This window comes from Cydia splendana, chromosome 1 (assembly GCF_910591565.1).
Source record: "Cydia splendana chromosome 1, ilCydSple1.2, whole genome shotgun sequence".
Classification (NCBI taxonomy): Eukaryota; Metazoa; Arthropoda; class Insecta; order Lepidoptera; family Tortricidae; genus Cydia; species Cydia splendana.
Window position 1 is genome coordinate 15,754,208 of NC_085960.1, and position 21,958 is coordinate 15,776,165.

The window sequence follows — 21,958 nt, forward strand, 5'->3', positions numbered from 1 at the left end:
AGTCTGTTTATTATTCTTTGGAAATTTATACAATACTTTTTATTTATTGATACTTTATCATACTGTAAAGTTTTTTCTGGCTGAGGAATTACTGCGGGGTCCACTACCTTTATTTACTACACTACAAGTAGTTTTATTTGTCTTCGGTTACCGCGATAGTTAGGTACTCATGAAGTCATGAAATAAAAGTATATCGCGTTAAACCGACGTTTCGAACCCTTTATTTTATAGCAACATAATGCAGGGGTGTATAATTGTATATTAAGGATGGTTTTTCAGCTGTCCAATTTCTTTGTCCAATGTCATTGCGTCTCACTCTCACATTAAGCAAAATGTGAGACGCAAATACACATTGGACAAAGTGTCCGCACTCCGTTTACCATCTGGCGAGCCCGTGCTTTTCAGGTAAATAAATAAAACTCAGAGTAATAATCTCTATCATCTTTTATTGTAACATATAGATAGTTTTCTACACATCCACCGTACATACACGCACGCGCGGCGCGCTACTGATATGACCGCGGCACCGGGGCCGCGGGCGCGCATCGCTCGAGGGCCTACACTCCGAGCCGTAGCTCCACTAAACATAAATAGAATTCACATTATAAGATAGACTTACGGACTAGCCGGCGCTGCTCGCTCACCCGCTAATATGCGTATGTACAGTGCGGGGGGCGGCGGCGCCTATTTACAGCGACGGGATATGTGAGGGCGGCGCGAGTCAGCGCGCGGGTCAGTCGCCGGGCGCCGGACGCCGCGCCAGCAGCGCCAGCGGCTGCAGCGCGGCGGCGTGCAGCGCGCTCGGCAGCGACAGCGACAGCGCACCGGGACCCGCGCTCTCGCCCGGCGGCGGATTGATACGCTTCTCCTGCACACCCCAACAAGCGGCGTTAGTGAGCGGCGGCGCGACGCCGGCCATCACGTCGGATTCGTGGCGCGTGCGCTTTACCTTCTGGCGGCGGTTGCAGAACCAGACGCGGACCACCTCCTTCTCCATGCCGAGCGCGTCCGCCAGCGCGGAGATCTCCTCGCTAGTGGGCTTGGGGTTGTGCAGGAAGGCCTTCTCGAGCGCGACGCGCACGCCCGACTCGATGCTGGTGCGCTTCTTGCGGCGGCGGCCCACGGCCTCGGCTAGCGCGCCGGGCCCGGGCGCGCCGCCGCCTCCGCCGCCCGCCAGCGACGAGTCTGCGTCTTCCAACCACTTTTGCAAAAGCGGTTTCAGCTTGCACATGTTTTTGAAGCTCAGGTTCAGCGCCTCGAAGCGCGAGATCGTTGTTTGGGAAAAGTCGTTCCCGTAAAGCTTGCCCATTGCTAGACCCACGTCACCTTGAGTGAATCCTGTTGACAATAATAAAATAGGTATTTGTATTCAACTGTTTTAAAAACATGTGTGTTTTGTGTTTTAGCTGCTTATAGGGTGCGCAATATATAGGTTAGCTGGAAGAAATCCCTTACAGGTTCCCCTTTGTACATTAATTTCTGTTAATTGTATGTAAACCTATGTTGTGTATTCAAGTGATTACTACTACCTACTACCACTGTAGGTATTCATGTAAAAATAACAAGTCAACCTCGTAGAATGCTCAAAGTGAGAATAAATTATATGCGAACTCACCGAGCTTGATTCGGCGCTGTTTAAAAGTCTTCGCGAAGTGTTCCAGCTCCTCAAGGTCAGCAGTGTCGTCGGCGGCGGGCTCGAGCGCTCGCGGCTTGTGAGCGTGCGCGTGCAGGGGCGTGTGCGCGTGCACATGCGCGTGGAGCGGCGAGCGCGCGCGACCAGAGCCCGGCGTCATCGGCGTCAGGAATGCGCCTGCGCCGGGAGGCGTGCGCCGAGGACTTGGTGACCGACCCTCTGGTGAAATAAACGGATAGTCATATTCTGGCAGTTTGTGAGGTAGATAAACAATTTACTGGTGTAGAAACTTAGTGAAACTGTGCGTCAGTATTTATATTTAACTTCATGACTACCGATCAACAATTTTGAACTGTTTAAGTAGGTACCCACATTTATTTGCCTTTCCCCTTAGACACATCATCTCTAACGTCAATAACAAGAACTATGTATTTAATTTTAATTTGATTAATTAATAATCCTCGTGAGAAAAGTTTATCAATAAATAATGTATATTATTAAAGAACTATATAGGTTTTTCAATGTATGAAAGACTTGAAGTGCTTATAAGTAGAAGTTCGCCATGATATGTCGTAAGAAAAGCCAATGGTGGAGCGATATCGCACCTGTCTGTTTCTGGTCTAGCAAGTCGGGAGTGTTACCGTGCAGATCGATGGTGCGGTCGGGCGCGAGGTGCGCGTGCGCGGCGTGCGCGCCGGCCGCCGCGCGCGCCTGTAGCTGCTGCAGCTGCTGCGCCGCCGCCTGGGCCACCGCTTGCTGTACCTGCAATACAACGTTTATAAATTTTTCTCAAAAATGGACGGCAAAGTCGACTTTGCCGTTTAAAAAGTTGGTCGCGAAGCGCGTAGTTTATGGTCAGTCAAAAATTAAAAAGTTAAAGACATTGCAGTCTCGATTTTGGGACTGCAATGTTGCATACAAATTCCATTATTTGTCGAGTTCCAAACTTTTTAAAAGTTGAAATGGCCATATCAAATGAAGGCACAGGCCCATTAAACAGCCAAACAGATGATTAGTACCGCGACTATTTAGCTGTCTCAAATAGGTTGGCGTATTTTCGGCAGAAAAATACACTTCTATTTTTTTATTAAAAAAATAAAAAGGCGGCAAAGCTAATTTTTTCAATTGTTTCTACTTTTTTCTGTGAAAATATATACGTAAGAACGTTGCTTTTGTAAAATATTTCTATGATATTTATATTTCTTGCACCATTTTTGAGAAAAGCACTATATATGACTCGGCTGGAAGGCTACTTGCTGGCTTCGGATTCAATTAAACGGACTCCCAAGGTCGTCCGTTTAAAACGAATCCTCAGCCTGCAAGTAGCTACTTCCGAGCCTCGACAATAATGTACTATTTCTACTCCCGTACTTTTATTTGTCATTTAAAGGGTCGTGCACACACCTTTAAAACCCTACCTTATAGTTGTCAAGACAAGTCTTTAGTCTATTCCCCAAAAAAGAATTTGTGCATACACGCAGTATCTTTTTGACGATTTTACGATACTTCGTGTAATGACCACTTAAAAAATATTGAATGAAGTACAGTGTTGCCAACCTTATTTTAAATGTCATCTCTGACAAATAAGTGAACCATAGACATTTTTTTTTAATTTTATTCATTCATTCATTCTTTTCCCGCCCATACTACCTTACTTTTGCTACTTCTTGATCTAAAAATATTTGTTTAATTTATAATTTTATTTCAAAGTAAGTGCTTGGTCGTAGAAAAAGTATTGTATGCAACGTTGTTTAACTGAGTCAAAAAATACTCGTGGCGTCTTTATTAACAATTTTCGGCTTCGCCTCAAATTGTTACTCACGCCACTCGCCTTTTTTGACCTCTCTTAAACAACGGTTGCATAAAATACTATTAGGGTCGGTTGCACCAAACTGTTCGTATCGTTAAAGAGTTCGCAAAATTTTTATGTATGGAAAGTTTCATAGTAAAGCGCCGGGGCGCGCCGGCTGACGTTGATCAGTCTGTCAAATGTGGTTGGTGCAACAGGCCCTTAATCTATGAAGACCACCATTTTGGTTGCAGCAGTACCTATTTAACAGTGACAACAACACAGCTACAGTCGCTATCCATATGTGTAAGACTCGCGTACATACCTGTGTGTGTAACAGTAGCGAATGTGCACCGTGCTGTGTGAGGAGGAGGTGCTGGAGCTGCGCCAGCGCCGAGCCCGCACCACTGCCACCCTGTCGAAACAGTAGCCTGTGTTAATGGTGTTGGAAAATATTGCTTTTCCATTCAGGTAAAACAGTTCTTCTTGATGCCATCGACACATATGGCGGCGTTACAACACTGAACACTGGGACACTTTTAAAAATTTAAACTATGACAGAGTGTAATGAATGAGTGTGATGATGACTTGATGAGTGTGTGTGTGTGTTGTGATCTTGCGATGCGATACGGGTAAATTACAAGGCTAAGGGCCATTTACACCATTCACTAACCCGGGGTTAAGCGGTTTAACCGTCAACCCAGTGTCAAATTGTACTGGTAACCATGGTAACTCCAGGTTTAACCAGTTAACCCCGGGTTAGTGGAATGGTGCAAGTGGGCCTAAGAGGTTTCTACACATCTCAACGACATACCTACCATTAAGTCAATATCAAGCAGTAGGTACAAAGGCGGATTTATCCATTTAACCTTTTCTCTTGTGCCCATAGTGACATAATCATGTCAAGTATCTTAGAGACGTATATCGTGGATATAAGATACATAGGTACCTACAGTCGACGTCAAAAATATGTTTACACTTTTGCACCTTACTCCTTTGTAATAAGGCAAAAAGTGTAAACATATCTTTGACGTCGACGTACATAAATGCCCGAGTTCCAAAGGATTTTTTCTTGTTAATCTTTAAATATTTGTTTAGTGTTTTAAACTTTGAACAGACAAAATTGAGGCGTTTCGAGCGACGAGTGTCGACGGGTATATTAAGTATAAGATAAAAATTAAGAAATATAAAGTTTCTGCTAAAACTCACGAATACATTCGGCGGCTGGGGCGCGTGCAGCGGCAGTGGTAGCGCGTGCGCGTGGTGATGGGCATGAGCGGGGTGGTGAGGGTGCGAGGGGTGCGGGAGGGGCGCGGACGGCGCGCGCGGCGGCGACGGTGGCCGCTCGTCGCCGCTCGCCTCGCCCTCGCCTTCGCCCTCGCCGCTCGCCGACCCATCTGCAACCGAAAACATAAGAATATACTTATGAGAACATGGCTTTGATATATAATGCATCTCGCTTGTTGCGTCTGGCTATCACACGGTAAAATTGCCGTCGCTAATCTCTTGCAAGACTTTTACTTGTTCCTATAATATCATTCATATCGATATGCCTTTAAAAATAAAGATTACGCCTCCAGGGCGGTCAAATCGGAAGCTCTTAGGATTCTCTATCATTCGCCTTCGTTTGATTCATACTGAACGCTACACCATGTAATGTTGTGTTATCTGGTATAATATAATCCAAACCGAAGTAAAGAGGGTTAAAAAAAAACGACGAAGCTCTTCAAGAAAAGGTACGTGCCCTTGTTTTAATTAGGTACCGAGTGTTACAGGCTAATTTGAACCTAACTACACTGACATCAGAATAGAATGATATCTAAATGGTATCATTTAGTTATCGTGCGTCTCGCTCACGCCAATACATGTACGGACCAGTACGAGCGAAATGCATGATAACTTAATGACAACATTTAGATATCATTCTGATAAGTGTGTGTGTGTGTGTGTGTGTGTGTGTGTGTGTGTGTGTGTGAGTGTACGTACGAATTGGCCTGTAAACACCAAAGGAGTCGTATCATGGTATTCATGGTAAATGTGTTTAACTATACATATATGTATCTGACTATCGGCCTGATTCGAACTTTAATGTACATCAAATATTAGGTCTAGATACGATATGGATCAGATATGTCAGTGTCAAAAGTGACGTTTCTTCAAACAAAAACGATCCATATCGTATCTAGACCTAATATTCGACGTAAGTACGGCGCGATTCGGGAAATAAATTAGAGATTCATTAGACATGAAATAGTAAAGATATGTGACGTTCCACGGAAAAAGGTACCTTACAGCGGCCGCAATAATATTGGAGCGACGTTAATAATTGCGTAAGCGCCAACCGCCATAAGGTACCTTTTGCCGTGGGACGTCACATATCTTTACTATTTAATATCTAGTGAATCTCTAATTCATTTCCCGAATCGCGCCGGTATATTAAAGTTCGGATCGGGCCGTATATATGTACGTAAAGCAATTGTTAAGAAAATGCCATTTGTTTCAGAGCTATAATGCGCATTTTTTGCAGGCCTACAGGCTTATAGGGCTGAAAGTAGCATCTCTCTACTTGTTTCACTCAAGACAGGAACGACATCATTGACCCAACCTTCACTGGGTACCAACTGCTGAAATTCGCGTCCTCATGAATATGTAGGACTGGCTGAGTGGCTGTCACTGAGCGGGCGGCTCGTGTCGCACGGCCGCATCCGGAAATTGAATGCAAATGTGAACCCTCGCAAGGATTACATACGCACTTTAAGCGTGAAACGAAGTCAGTGCGTCTCACTAAGATTATGTCACCGTAAACCTGCCGTAAACTATGTTCTTGATACCTAAAAGTTTACAATGTCTTAAGTTTTTAGGGTGTCTAAGGTACATTTTTAGGGTTCCGTACCCACAGGGTAAAAACGGGATCCTATTACTAAGACTTCGCTGTCCGTCCGTCTGTAAGTCACCAGGCTGTAACTCATGAACCGTGATAGCTAGAAAGTTGAAATTTTCACAGATGATGTATCTCTGTTGCCGCTATAACAACAAATACTAAAAACAAAATAAAATAGATACTTAAGTGGGGCTCCCATACAACAATCGTGATATTTTGCCGTTTTTTGCGTAATGCGTAATGTACGGAACCCTTTGCCTTCGTGCGCGAGTCCGATTCGCACTTGGCCGGTTTTTTAAATCAATTGCAGGTAAATGTTACTGATTTTACTCTAGGGATGTTAGCCTTCTTTTTTTTTCGAGAGTACCGTAGACCGGGGTGACTTTGGAAAATTTGGGGTTACTTTGATAGATTTAAAACGGCCATAGAATTACCATTATTCATTATTCATTATTTACTGAAAATGTTTCTGTAAATAGTTAGATTACTATATATGTATTCATATTCACCTACTGTAAAAAATCTCTCATAAATATATATTATGGTTTAAAAACTAAATACTTACTTAATTTTAAAGTCGCCCCTGCATTTGAAAATCACCCCGTTCTACCGTATGTACGTTTTCTTACTCTTTTCTTTGGCACTACCCAAGTCTTAAATTAATTTATTAAAAACGCTTTAAATAAACTATAGGTACTTCATTAATTAAAATCTATTCATTGATAAAAACACCCCTCGCACATAAAACATCTTGCCACAATAAATCAGTCAATAAATATCATGTCAATTCATGTCAGTTAAAAAGTAACTATGTGATCATAAAAATCTCATAAGTTCAGGACGTGACCGTAAAGAAAGCGAAAGGGTTGAGACGAGTCGCGTGCGAAAGGGGTGAGTTTTTTTTGTCGCGAGTGCGCGAGCGCTTATCCGCCCCGCGCGTGTCGCGCGACAAAAACGCCGCTAAGATGATGTTCACTAAGATAAATTGCTATTAAAGCTCTGGGCATTGTACTTATTGTGGCGTCAGTGCGCTTTAACCGTCTTTTATATCAAGTCTGAATAAGAGGCGTGTCAAATCAATTATGTAACAAAAAATAAATAAAGAGAATAATTAAATGTGCAAAAAAGAGTGAAATATTGAAAAATTTTCAAGAAATAAAAAAGTTTTCATTTTAACATGGATTTCTTTCCCTATACAAAAGTATGAGAACTTTCCTAATTGTATACCTACATGTGAAAAATTTCGTTATTTTAGAAACTTCTAGTAATTATTAATCATAAGTAGATATATAGTACATACCGTGGCTGGGCGGCGGGGAGGGCGATTTGATGAGCTCGCCCGACTCTTCTGAAACAACAAAAAAACAAACTATTATTATTTAATTCATTGCTACTTAAATGTTTTTCATATTTTAAGTTATATTCATGCGTAATATTAACGTAGAATCTGAGTGGAGGCACCTGGAGGCTGGTGGCGGCCTCCACCTGACCGCGCCGCCCGCGCGGCTCCCCCGCGGGGCCCGCATCAGCCGAAGCCACACGACTCCAATTACACCGCACCGGCACCCACGACGCCTCGGATCACATTAAGCCGATTAAATGACGATTTGTACTTCAAATTGCTTTCAGATAAAATTGAAGTCGCTCATCAAAAGCTCTAGCGTCGAACACTAGGTATTACCGAGCGGTTTAGTAGAAAGTCACCTATTGCGAGTAACTAACATTCGATTGAGGTGGTTTATCTTATTTCCGTAAAGGGAATTAAGTAATTAGCTGGATTAATCGGCTCAGCTGAAGCTGTAGAGGCGCGAGGGCCGGATCATTGCCATTCTAATGCCGACTCCGACTCGATAACGCAGCACATTCGGGTATCGGGTGTCACCACAATCTAATTAAACCAACTAAAACTTGATTAATACTCGAGGCCGCTTCACTAGTGGGTATTAGAGCGTTAATGGCTATTAAAGACTCGATGAAAAATGCAAATCTCGTGGAAGTATGACTACATGACTAGTCCGTAGTGAAGCTACGAAAATGCTACGCTAAGAGGAAAAAGCTACGAACACGTAGCATAGGGTTTGTTAATTATATAAATAATATATGTGTTAAGTTACATTAAATTCGTAATTTTAAACATTATATATATATATAACACGTTCACGATCACACTTATTAACATTTTCCTTTTTTCTGTGTACTGTCAACAGTCACTATCAAATATATTATTATGTAGGTAGCTGCAAAAGTGGTCAAATAGTTCGTTACATCATATATTTAGTACGGTGTGACGTAGGTACAATTTGCCACTTTGACTGCTACAATATATTTGACGCTGCATGACTGTGCCTACTCGTAACTTTACATTATTTTGTATTTCGACATCGAATGACAGATGTCGAAATACATTTAGACATTTTTGTAAGGTTATTTCATTTTTTTAAGCATGGCAAAAAATGACAGCACCGAAATGTATGAAACACAAAGAATAAAATTCTATCGTAACTTTTTATTACTGGATTGAATGTCGTGCGATATTTTTTATGCAGCGATTATAATGCATGCATGAAGTGCAGGGATGAACTGCGTGGGAGCCGTACGGAGCCGTACCTGCGTGGGATCATCCCGCCGTGCACTTTATCGAGCAGGGCGCGGGGAATGCCGGCGAAGGGATTTGCGAACTACATCAAGACATTACCCGGTAACAAAAGGGTAGACACAGAAACTAGATACAGACGTCTCGCGGGTCAACTCTTGGTTTTTTGCGTAAAAACGACAAATGTCTGTTTTTTATGGTGCGGATTAAGAATCCTTTTTGATACATTCGTATATACAATGAAAATGTTGCGGAACTAATTCTATGTTGGCTTATTTTTTTAGGTATTGTACGTTTATTTGCAAAAAATGAACCGACGTCTCTCAAACGTCTTATTATAGGACCTATTGTCTGCATTTCTGTTTCCGCAACCCAGTCCGGTTTTATAGTCTTAAATAAAATGATAATGTAAATCTGGATACAATCAATACACAACACATACATAAGTGTATATAATAATCAGTGATCGTTAATTTTCCAGCAATGTTGGTGCAGCATAGTAAAAATAAAGGATTTTCTTCAATTTTTTTTCTAGGGAGAGGATTGGTTAAGGTTAATATTACTGTTATTAACCCTAATTATCTATTCCACCTAGAGTAGGGCACACAGATGCTTTTAACCAACAATGCTGCACCAAAATTGCTGGAAAATTAACGATCACTGATAATAATGCTTTCTTTAAACATCGTTGCGGTCTCAGAGTTACAGTTGGTTACGCAATTCAATGATCACATAGCCCGGTTCTTAATTATTAATTCAATAATCACCAACTCAATGATCAACAATGTTAATCCACTGAGTCGATTAAGGTTTATTTTAAGATAATATCATATGTCGTTACAGTTGTCAAGACTAGGACTGATGTTTTTGAGTTTGTGCGACTAAACATGTCAGCAACTCTAAAATAAAAAATGCATGAACATGAGAATAGTTTATATTCCTCTCTATGTTCTAGAGCTTGCATTTGCTCATGTTTCTTCAAACAGAAACGTCACTTTTGACACTGACGTATCCAATCTATATCGTATCTTTAGCAAAATTTTGACGCATCTTAAAGTTCGAATCAGGCCATAATCTACTGTGTTAAGAATTGCCTATTTTTCATCCTTGTATACGTATAGGTGGATACTACAATAACCTGGCTTCGGAATTTTTACAGCACGATAAGACTAATAGCGGATGGTGCTGGGCATAAAATACGGCGTTGCGTGACCAAGAGATTTCCTTTGGCAGGATTGGTCCTTAGGACCCAAGGATGGATTTAAGAAGTGGAGCCACCGAGATTTTTGATGTAAATTTTTAGGGGGGGGGCTCGCAACTTGATCTTGATATCTATATCATTTAAGCTACTAGGCCAAGTTTGGTATCGTTTTCGTATAAACCGGGGATGCCAAATTCATTTCTGATATCATAATGACACCATTCCGAAGTAAAAACACATAAAAAATTAAAAAAATACTTTTTTTTTAAATTCCTCTTCACGCTTAAACTGCTAAACCAATTTAGTTAAAATTTGGTACCGAGATAGTTTGAGTTCCAGAGAATAACATAGCCTACTTTAAATCTCGAAAATCATCCATTAAGGGTGTGAAAAGGGAGGTGGAAATTTGTATGGGGATTCAATAACCGCTGAACCGATTTAGATAAAATTTGGTATAGAGATATTTTGAGTCCCGGGGAAGAACATAGGATAGTTTTTATTAAAAAAAATCTCTTAAAAGTGAAAAGGAAGGTGTAAGATTGTATGGGGAATCAATAACGGCTGAACCGATTTAGATGAAATCTATGTCTACATCTTTGATTTACTTGAAAATGATACTAAACTTGACATAGAACCTATACTTAAACAATTATTAACATCAGACGTTGCCGACGCTTAAAACCCCCCACCCCCCACCTGCATCAAAAATCTGGGTGGCTCCACTTCTTAAATCCATCCTTGGGTCCTAAGGATCAATCCTGCCAAAGGAAATCTCTTGTGCATGCAACGCCGTGGTTGACCTTTTTATGCTCTGAGCACACTCAACTATAAATTGAGTCATGGAGTCGATATAACTTACCCTGTAGTAGCTAAGAGCAGGAAGAAAATATATTTAGCATAGATTGGACCTTGGGAGCCTTCCCCCACCCCCTTTTTTTGGGGGGGTAGGCACGGTACGATCTCGTGGTGGCTACCGGGCCAAATCAGCTTGACCGTAGGTATCGTGCCAAGCGGCATCGCGTGAGACAAAAGTGCATAGGTACTCACTGCATTTACTTCAAGGCTTTATCTCGGAATCTAATAGATCTACAGAGACAATTCTAGTCTCGTATTGTAGCAAAATTAGTCTACTTTAAAAGTGCCATGAGAAGGTATTACCTATCACAAACTAGTCCTTTAGGGCAGTTTAGGGTAATAATCGACCAAATCTTTAAAAAAACCCGAAGTTTTCGCGGATTTTAGATTTTTGACAAAGTTGTGTTTAGCGCTCGAGGTCACAAACTTGGATTATTCATTGCGCCAACATTATATTATAATTCATAAACAAGTCTGCAAAAAATCAGAACTACGGGATTTAACGCAAACGTTAAATGTATAAAGTTACTGGATTATTAAATTATTTGTACAGAAATGCTGGAAAAAGTAGAGCCGGCTGAATTTACTTATAAATACAAATACAAATAATTTATTATCATAAAAAGAGTTGTATACATGTGCAGAAAAATATCTATCAGACTCCAAACTAGGCTGAGCCTGTATCTTGGAAGTCTGCGAGAGCGATTGACAACTATATTCAATTTTATTTTTAGGTACAGTGCTTAATACTAAAAGTAATAACTACAATACAAGCTATAGGATACATAGGATACAAATGTCTGTGCTTTCTGATATTCATCACATACCTACATTATTAAAACTACTCTACTAAAAGTACATAACTCAAATGTGTTAATGTATCTACTCTCAGGAGCAAACGGGCCAGTTTGTATGGAAATGACTTTTGAGTTTAGTACAAATAACAAGTGAAGAAGAAGAAAAAAGAAGTTGTTGTATAACACGAGCGGTAAATACGTCGATTAGCATTGTATTGTGTTGTTTTGACAACAATTAATTAAGGTTTAATCACTGATTGAGTCAGCGTTGATGACATATAGCGGTTTTATCCATTACCTCCGTCGCGGAAGTGGCCTTTAATGTGATTCCGTGTCAGCATTGTACAATCAATATGTAATTATGTGTGTTGGAAGTTGTAATAGTAAATAATAAATCAATATTTGGGGACAATAGTACACAGTGCGACCTGGCCCCAAACTAAGCAACGTTGTACTATGGGTATTAGGCGACGATATATATATATCTCTATATATGTAAATATATCCGAAAGACTACCTACGCTAGGAAGGCTAGCCTTTATATTGTACCTAAGTAATAGCATTAATAGAATATTTTTGGTTTTTGCACGGTTGCATTTAATTGCACCGCGAGATTTTTCATACCTATTTTAATTAGAAAACATAAACAATACCTACATTATACATATGTAAACGTTGTACTTATGTAAATGTGGGATGTAAACGTCAAATATTTAGGTAACTTTAAAATTAATTTGAATTGCTAAATTTCATCCATATCAAGAGAACAATTAAACACCTATTATACCTAAATAGTATATAAGTAGAATAATTATGTTGGCGTGTTCATTGATATAAATGAATACGCATGTATTACAGAAACTGGTGTTGCGGTTTACAAAAGCTGAAAACCATTTTCATCTGAATTATTAAGAGTTTATTACGGTACACATTATGTACTTATGTAAAAATATTGTTATACGTTATCATTATAAGTATCTTTGTTTACTGATTAAATAAGTAAGTAGTAAATTGATGATATTGATTGACGATAAAAACAAGAACAAAACAACCAATATGATCTACAAAATAAACTGAAAGAATAAAATTCATGAACTAAACTTACCTTGAAATTACAAATCCATTTGTTTCTAGAAACGTATGAGCTGGATGTTTACTTACATTATAGGTATATGCATGATGGGCGGATCATTGTTCAGCATCCATTGATAGTATTTCAAATAAGATATGTAGTTAGTTGCATGATTAGTTGGATAATAATAACTATGTAGCGGGTGTCAATTATTATAATTGGATATAAGGATATTTTGCATACATATATTATATTATTTTATATGCCATAATGAACGTATATGCTCCTTTTTTGGTGCGTAATTTCCTAGAGTTTGTGGTACAGTACTCACGGTAGGAGCAGTATCCGCGCGACGCGGCGCGCACGCAGGCTGACAGCACCATGACCGAGCAGCAGTGAAACAACAGCGCGCAGCGGGAAAAGCCGACAACGGAGCGTAGTGGGTACAGTCAACAGCGGGTTCCAGCGAGTAAGGCACGAGCGCGGCCAAGCGAGCGCGGCGCGGGTCGGGCGGCGTCTGAGCCGAGCGCAGCGCAGCGCGCACCACTACCCCCCGCCGCGCACCTCTCACCCCTTAACTCGCAACCGTCGAATTAAAAATTGAACTTTTTTGTTAGAATCCGTTTCTTTTTTTCCGCCCTTAGTGAATTTTTTTCGCGCGTCCTCGCCATTATTTCGATTACCTGAGATGATTTTTTTTCGCTTTCGCCGAACGGATCGAGCGATCCGCGTTTAAAAGCTGTTTAATTTTTTTGGGAAAGGGGAGACGGCGGGTTGCGGCGATGCGCGAATTCCGATATCGGGTTCGAGTCGGGAGGAAAAAACTCGGCGGCTGCTCTCGCGCATGGTTGTGGTAGAACAAGCTTTTAATGAGCTCCCGAATGTTCTTCGATTTGTTAATTTTGCGCAACAGATACGTACGAAGGAGTTAAGCAGACACTTAAGTCGACTTTAGCGAGTCTCGTTCTTGCATTCAGAGAACAACTAAATTACATGGCTTATTACTCTTTACACTTTAGTTAGGTACATATAAAACATAGTGTACTGAAGCCGTGCGCGTATTATGAAACAGTACAGATTTAAATGAAGCCCATTACATAGGTTATGTAATAAAAATGTGCAATGTTATGCCTTGCCACCTGAAACAATGACACCCAACCAATGGCACAAAAGAAAGATGTATTTTGGGGGTTTGGATTTTAACATACATTATATATTATTTTATTAGTGCCGAGTAGGTACCTATACAAATTATACCATTGGCATTAATATATTGTGCGTCGCTCTGTACTAAAACTTAATTTTAAGCTTACGGCGCGATACGGGAAATGAATTAGAGATCAACTAGATACGATATAGTAAAGATATATTATCTTTACAATTTCATATCTAGTGAATCTCTAATTCATGTCCCGAATCGCGGCGCCAGCCGTCATAAGGTACCTTTTGCCGTGGAACGTCACATATCATTACTATTTCATATCTAGTGAATCTCTAATTCATTTCCCGAATCGAGCCGTTAACCATAATTAAACGTAAAAGCTTGTTTAGGTAGGAATGCTACTACGGCGTAGCGTCGTAGCGGGCGGTCATCGCAACGTAGCCATTCGCCGTAGCGCGTTGAGGGCGGCTTGAGCGGACGCTGATTTCTATATTTGCGCACCTTATTGCGTGTCCGCGGGGTCACCCCAGAGGTGGGAGGGGGTCACAAATGCGCTGTTTACACGGGGTCATAAAAAGTGCATCATATTTGTGCGGGGGCGCTGAACCGACCGCTGTGATTCAACACTCTTCATTATTAATGTATTAGCTTGGAAATTGTTTTCAACAAGTGGGTGGGTTTATTTTTCTATCATAATATATTACTGATTATTACTTGGTTATTTTGAAACATTTATAATATGTCACACAATTATGCGCCCGCTTGTTCATCAAGTATTTCATGATTGTAAAGATATAGGTTATATAAGATACTACGTAAAATGTTCAACAAGTTTTTATCTAATCATACCTACTCCATACAAAACAGTGTTAGCTAAACATACAACTCCGCTTGGGACCCGCGTCACATGCCGCGCCCTATTTAACCCGCGAGTTAATCGCCAGCGCGGCCGCCATCTTGCCCGATCATTTGCATCCCCGAGGAAGGGTTGCCCGCGCGCAGGCTGCCCGTGAAATCACGCATCAGCCGCGACATTTAATATAGATGATTTACGACTCGTGCCAAACTTAATGTGATTTTTAGTTGGGATTAATTCAAAATGTAATGTGAATTTAGGGGATAAAATAGTCCAATCGCCATTTGCGTTAATAAATAACGGTATGTATATCTTTTGACGTTTGGATTAGGTATAGAAAACTAAAATTATATTATAATACTTAATAATGTAATAATAACTTAATAGATGAAATTGTCCAAAGCCGTTTCTGTCCAGTCGACGGCGCCGAGTTCGCTAAGGTCTTTCTGTACTTCGTCTCTCCAGCGGTACCTAGGGCACCAAACTACCACTACTGGGTACTGGGTACTGTTGGGTACTAGGGTACTAGGGTGCTAGGGTACGGCTTTGGACAGAGTAGCATGGCGGTCTTTGGTGTCGGAGGCCAAGATCCACTTCGGGTCGTTGCGCCACAGCAGTAAGTAAGTAAGTAAGTAAGATGAAATTGACATAGTGTCTCAATATCGTTAGTAGGTACGAATTAGCATTGCCAGCTTACAGTTAGCTACTTATTATCAAAGCCCGGTTTGACGGGAGCAAAAATACACTTTTCCTAGTGCTTAATTAAATATCGACTATTCTATCGACATCCATACGGAATTCAGAAGTAATTCATCAACACTATTAATTATTTAGATTTGCCCCGTTTACTACAGTATAGATTTAGAACGGTACTTTAGTTGGCTGAAATGGATTTTATCACCAAGGCGAAGGAGTTGAAAATGTAGAAAAAATGATTTTATTATTACGAAAATTATATAAAATATTAAAATAATACAAAACATCATTTTAATTTTGTGTACAACTATAATATTTCTGAATTTCATAACGGTGGTACAGTACATCGTGCTTTTTTATCGACATCGACTTATAAAATATGTGTCCTCGCACTATTGAGACGTCAGTACATAATTTCTCCCGTCAAACCGGGCTTTGCTTATTATATTCACTGTCTAAAGTGTCTAACTCAGAGTCATCTTACAGCAGTCAGACATAGCCACTGAAAACATAATGAGTCGTTCAGTAGCTCCGACTAGCCGTTAATGAGGGATCTCGAACAGTGCTGTCGCGCGGTGCAGGGAGAGGGTGCGGGGTGCGGGGGGCGGAGGCGCTGATTGCGAGATGCGGCGCTAATCAATAGCCACTGCAGCTGCACACATGCACACATGCACGGCACACACGTATAGTGTTGATAGGCACAGGAACCTGACGCGGAACAATAGATGACCCAACAATTAGTACATATAGGTTGCGTTAGCGATTAGATACATATTTATTAAACCTCTGACCGCATTGACCTCTTCTCATTCTCATAAAATATCCATAAAGTTAATGCAATATGAAAAATGCTCTTGAAAATAAAGGGACCTAAAACTAAACACGACCCGAATTAAGGAGAATTGATGTCGAAATTAAGTTATCTTTCTTTATATTCTAAAGAGGCTTCGTAACTTTCTGAGCTTTTGCTAAACATGCAGATGATCAACTGTTTATATACATATATTATATGTATATGCGTTTATGAATCATGTTTTTTGACATCCGGTTATCAACGACTCTTGATATATGCTCTAACTTTTTATGAATACGGCTAAATAGTTTTCTATTAAGAATGAAATACCATGTCAGCACAAGACGCCCACAAGGAGCGTATTCATAGTGAGTCGCTAACAGATTTTCCGAAATTAGTTAGTGGGGGCCCCTCGCACGCGGAATACCAAATGGAATTTCCATTGAGTTTTAGAATTTCTTGGGAAATGGGTTGGAGGGTCCATTATCGCGCCTGTTTATGTGCTCCACAATGCTATCGCGGACAGACGGACCGGCAGACGGCGGCGGGGGTGAGGGCAAGGGGGCAGGGAGCAGATCATAGATTATTCAGTTCAATTGTGTATTAGCGGAGGGCAATTCGTATTAATAAGATTGAAAGGGAGGGCTGCACTCGGGTGCGAAATTTCTCAAAAATGTTTTAGTAGATTTCAATTCGAAGGAGGGATTATCTATCGTTTTGGTTTGTCTTGTTGTTTTCTACAACCTACATTAAATCATATAAAAACTATGCAAAATTCCACGTTTCTACTCTACTTTCCACGTTCATATTGTCATATGCATAGTTCTAAATTTCTTAGTTTTCGTTGATTATGAAGAAACTCATTACTGAATAGAACGCAAATATAAAATAAAATACTTAGTGCAAATTTCACTACACTATACAACGTTTTGCAACCCATAGTATACCTACACTTAGGTACATTGAGTCTATTCCCGCACGCAGGCGCGACTTTAAACTATGTAAATGTATGTAAAGTAGCGCCCCTTTCTAGCTGTCTATGCATATGTAGATCGCGGGGCGTCACCGGCGTGGCGGGGCGCAGGGGCGCAGGTCGTATGGAAATCAGTGTCGCGATTGGGCAACCCTTCACCGGTATGCAAACCGGCAGGGCATAGGTCGCGAGGGGTAAAAGGGTTGTGATTTACGCGCGGCCCGCGATGATATCGGTGACGCGATTAATTTACGCAGAAGGGAAGGGTGTTAACTAGTTAGACGCACATGGCGACTTATTAAAATCCAGAAAATTAATCGTAATATAAAAGATCAATAAAATAAGGAAAAAATACAATGTTACGTTTTTCAGAATACTTAGCTTGAAGTACTTGATAACATAATTACATATATGATAAATTGAAAATGGAGTGCAATTTGTAGTGTGTGTGGAGTGGCCGGAGGTGACATTGCGAGGTAATCAGGCGGCGGTCTCCAGACGCGGGCCGCAGTCCGGCCGGGCCCGGGGGCGGCCGTAATCAGAGTATGAGTGTACACACCGGCGGCAAACACGCGCTGATTGTTTGTGCTGCGGGGGACGGGGAGGGGAGGGAAACGACATTACTCCAAATTAAATTCCTTTAAAGCTAATAGTCACAATAAGCTATAGGTAAGTACTTGTGAATGCGACAATAGTGCAATGCAACACCTATGCACTTATGCCCAAGAAGTTCTCTCAATTCTCCAGTTATTTACCTGTGTATTCATAAATGTGTTTGCAGTCCTGTTGTGTGGGTCTAAAACTTTAGGATGAGCCCATCCTTCGGCACAATATTAGCTTGTGCCTTTATGTTAAATTATAAAAGGTAGGTATTAAACAGGATAACGTCTTTATAATGCAAAAACACTTGGACATATTATTTGTCGTAGTACCTACAAAGAGTACCTAGTTTTATTATCTACTGCTTATATGTATAAGTAGAGTCTGGGCGGAAAGAGAAGAGTTATAATGTGTTGGTTCCCTTTAATTCACGACTCTTCTCTTTCCGCACAGACTCTACTTATACATATAACTCAGAAGTAGAAATCAAATTACTTATTTTTGTCCTCGCTGTGGTTGGTTAAAAATGTACTGTTACCGTGCCGTTATTCTGATTATTTATACTATTTATAGAATATTTTAGCTTTGTGGATTGTAGTTACATTCATATATAAATCAACTATCTCCAATGCTACCTTTTGGTATTGTGTATCTTTACGTTCGGCATAACAATGTCACTTTCGTTAGCGAAAGGATGCATGTGGAATTGGTGCGGGGGTAGGACGGGGAGACATAATCAAATAGCACTCAGTGCCGATGTCGCGCCGATAATGCGATACTGAAATCGAATTCGGAACAAAAAATAAAGGCTGCGTCACAACGGCGCGCGCGCAGCTGCCAAAGCGCAGGCCGCGGGGGAAGGCACGCGTCAACCCTTTAGCTGCTGTTAACTCTATTTTATTTAAGCGTTTGATCCCGGGTCGCGGGGGCGGCGCGTGCCGCATGCGGGTCGCGAGAGGCCGAATAAACATTATAAATTGCTTTAATCACGTTTAATGGCCGCCACTGATAGTCATATTTCATAAGTAATGGCTCCACGCATTACCATCATCTCAATAACTAGTTCGGCTCGCTCATCAATTATTTATGAACTATTGCGGCCACGCACATCACACAAAGAATGCGCAACGCACCACACGAGGACGAATTAGGACGGCTACTATCAAAAATAATTGTCATACGGCCACATTGCGATATCAAAACTGACGCAGCTAGAATGGAATATTAAAATCCGGCAAAGTTTTGGTAAGTATCCTTATACTTTCAGTCATACTCATACGACATCAATGAATAATTTATAAAACTTTGCAAAACTATTACTTTATAGTAGGTACCTATTAATTGTATTCAGTTGCTTGCATAGAATGTCAACTCTTGCAGTAACATTGGAATGACACCGGGCTGCGCGGGGCATTGTGCGGCTCAATTTACACCATTCAGGGTTTTTTGCGACCCGCTGCAGGAGGTACTTACAAAGGGCTACGATGGCGCGGGTTATTCGCCGGAAATTCCACCAGTTGTCACATTTTGTCTTGATTGCATTAAGTCCTAATTCATGCAACGCACATTACTCATTAAGGAGCGCGGTTGTTTATGCGATAAATGCAGCGTTGAACACATGCGTCAACGGAATGCAGGAAAAATTACAATGCTCTTACCGCTGCGTTTACCGTCTAAAACAACAGCGCGCTTTACTTATAAGTAGTTGTAACACATAGTCATAGTCATAGTCATTTATTCATAAAACAATATACATTGCGTTTGAATTTTACCTTATATCACAATTACAATTAGAAATTAAAGTATTACAAATTATCTAACATAATAACATAACATGCAACGTTCCGACAGTTTCTACTGATCTCAAACTTGACATTATATTAGAAAATATGTATATTGTCACCGAAATACTTAATTAGAAATGTAAACCGTATACTATGGAGGGGGTGGTTTGATTTTAACAATCAAATAGGTATGTGTAAAAAGCGTGCAAAAATTAAAAATGCGTCTCAACATGAATTTTAAACATACAAATAGGACGCGGGACGGTAGACATGTATTTTTTGCTTAAGGCGACGGTAGCGGTGGGTAAAATTTCAGATTCTGTCAATTTACCCCATTTCACACACAAGCGCACTTCACGCACACTACCTCACTTTACTGGGACAGGTCAGTGACCCATCATGTTTTTTTAAGATTGGACTTTTAGTTTAGTATTGACCACTAGCCTCCTTTGAGGGTAAAAGCGTTCCATTGAAAGATGAAAGAGAAACAATGCATTTAGTCTTGCTTTCCTTGTCTGTTCATGTCACACGTGACGTATCTATTTAATTCATTTGATTGTTGACTGTTTTATTACCTAATATTGCTTTGTCGAGATACGCGTTTTGTACAATTAAAGCGAATAAAACAAGATGTCATTAAGTCAGATGTAAAATGTTATTTACTACGCTATACGGTTTTTCATAAGGTGCAAAATCCATTCAATAGGAATTTAAATAAATAAAGTTTCGGCAGGGTGGCAATTTCATTTTGGCGGATAAAGCGAAACAGAATAGTTATATCGAACCTGCTTACAAATTTTCACGAGAATCAGTTGAGAAATGTGATCTGCAAAGGAGAACATACAAAAGCATTTTTGCCCAAGCTGAAACGGAGACCTTTGCTAACGCTCGGCCAATGATGGTTTAGGTACACCTATAAAAAATGGTTGTCCCTGCTGTAATTTTAATATCTTTATATTTCAAATGGTATAGTTTTACCTTTAAAAATAATCGGTATCGCTAAACAATAGCGGTACCTTACTACTTATACGTCGGTTAGTTTACTAACTTGATTGTTAGTAAACTAACCTGGAAAATAATCTCAAAATCACCGAAACATTTATGTACAGTCACCTGCAATAATATGTTACGTCATTAGCGCCAACTTTGCCTCCAGGGAAACTTTGCCCAAAACGACAATTTTAAACAAATTCGTTAATGTAGAAAAAATTATAATAGTTATGGCCACCCTGCTATTTTTAGTAGAAAATAGGTTAGGTATCCTCGGGTTCTTTGGGCACTTGGCCCGGCGGGAACCCGACAGTCTAGAGAAATTGATGATCGGTGGCCAGGTTGAGGGCAGAAGAGGCAGAGGCAGAATACCCACACGCTGGTTTGATGCCATTGAGGCAGTCACACGCGTCAAGTTCCAGGGCTCTATGCGGAAGGCAGAAGATCGGCCAGGTTGGAGAGCAATCCAAGAAAACGCAACTTATGGCGGTCACGACCCTCAGTCATGAGGTTACGACGAAGAAGAAGAGAGAAGAAGGTTAGGTATATTTCTGACAAAACTATATAACAAACTTGTGCATAACTTGACTTGGGAATTTTGAGTTTGAGCGAGTTATCTAATATAGGGTATATTTCGGCGGGCAAAAAATTGATAAATAATGAATGCAAGTAGAAAAAATTGAGAACCCTTTGACAAATGTTTCCGGGTTTGAGTTATAACACATGAAGCATAGATTATGTCTATTGAGATTTAAACTAAAAAGGCCTAAATACACAAAAGTTTTAGCGGTGGGCAAAGTAATCCGGTAATTTGGCATCCATACCAACATTGCACACCACCAAAAACGGATTAGGGTTGTCACTTTCATCTAATTTACCCAACTTCGCAAGTAAAAGAAGGTTATGTTTGTACACTAAAATAAGTTTATAAATATATAGTGTATTTATTTGTCTTATTATCCTTTATTTAGATGTTTTAACCCGTTAACGAATGAAAAACACAACAAAAATCATATTTTTGGCCATTAAACTATTGTAACAGATTTTCTCAAAAGTGACAACCCTAGCCTTTGTAAAATGCTCAGGCGAGCCTTATTTGGAAATGGGCAAAAACGGGTAGGCAACATTGTCCAGCAAATTTATTTTAAAGTTTTTACACTTATCGCTTAAGTTATTAACAGGGAATGGTAGGATTGCCCAAAACCTTTAAGTGATCCTTAGACATCATCATCATACGAGCTGTATTTGAATACCAAATTGACGTGGGCAATGTTGGCGAATAC

The 21,958-nt window shown here is 40.4% G+C and overlaps 1 protein-coding gene across 4 annotated transcripts in view; it reads right to left on the reverse strand.

Annotated features, from left to right (window-relative positions):
- Positions 1-429: 429 nt before the first annotated feature.
- The window catches only part of LOC134795317 (POU domain, class 2, transcription factor 3-like), an 88,983-nt gene continuing 67,454 nt past the window's right edge, over positions 430-21,958 (reverse strand). For 2 of the 4 annotated variants that reach the window (XM_063767147.1, XM_063767139.1), the window contains exons 3-8: positions 7,604-7,651; positions 4,632-4,819; positions 3,748-3,837; positions 2,239-2,395; positions 1,616-1,852; positions 430-1,338 (exon numbers count right to left, since the gene is read on the reverse strand). In XM_063767147.1, the coding sequence (XP_063623217.1) occupies positions 734-1,338; positions 1,616-1,852; positions 2,239-2,395; positions 3,748-3,837; positions 4,632-4,819; positions 7,604-7,651 (1,325 nt within the window). In that variant the 3' untranslated portion in view covers positions 430-733. Of the gene's footprint in view, positions 1,339-1,615; positions 1,853-2,238; positions 2,396-3,747; positions 3,838-4,631; positions 4,820-7,603; positions 7,652-13,152; positions 13,341-21,958 lie in introns of those variants that run through there. The other 2 variants (XM_063767160.1, XM_063767153.1) reach the window with 2 other exon arrangements.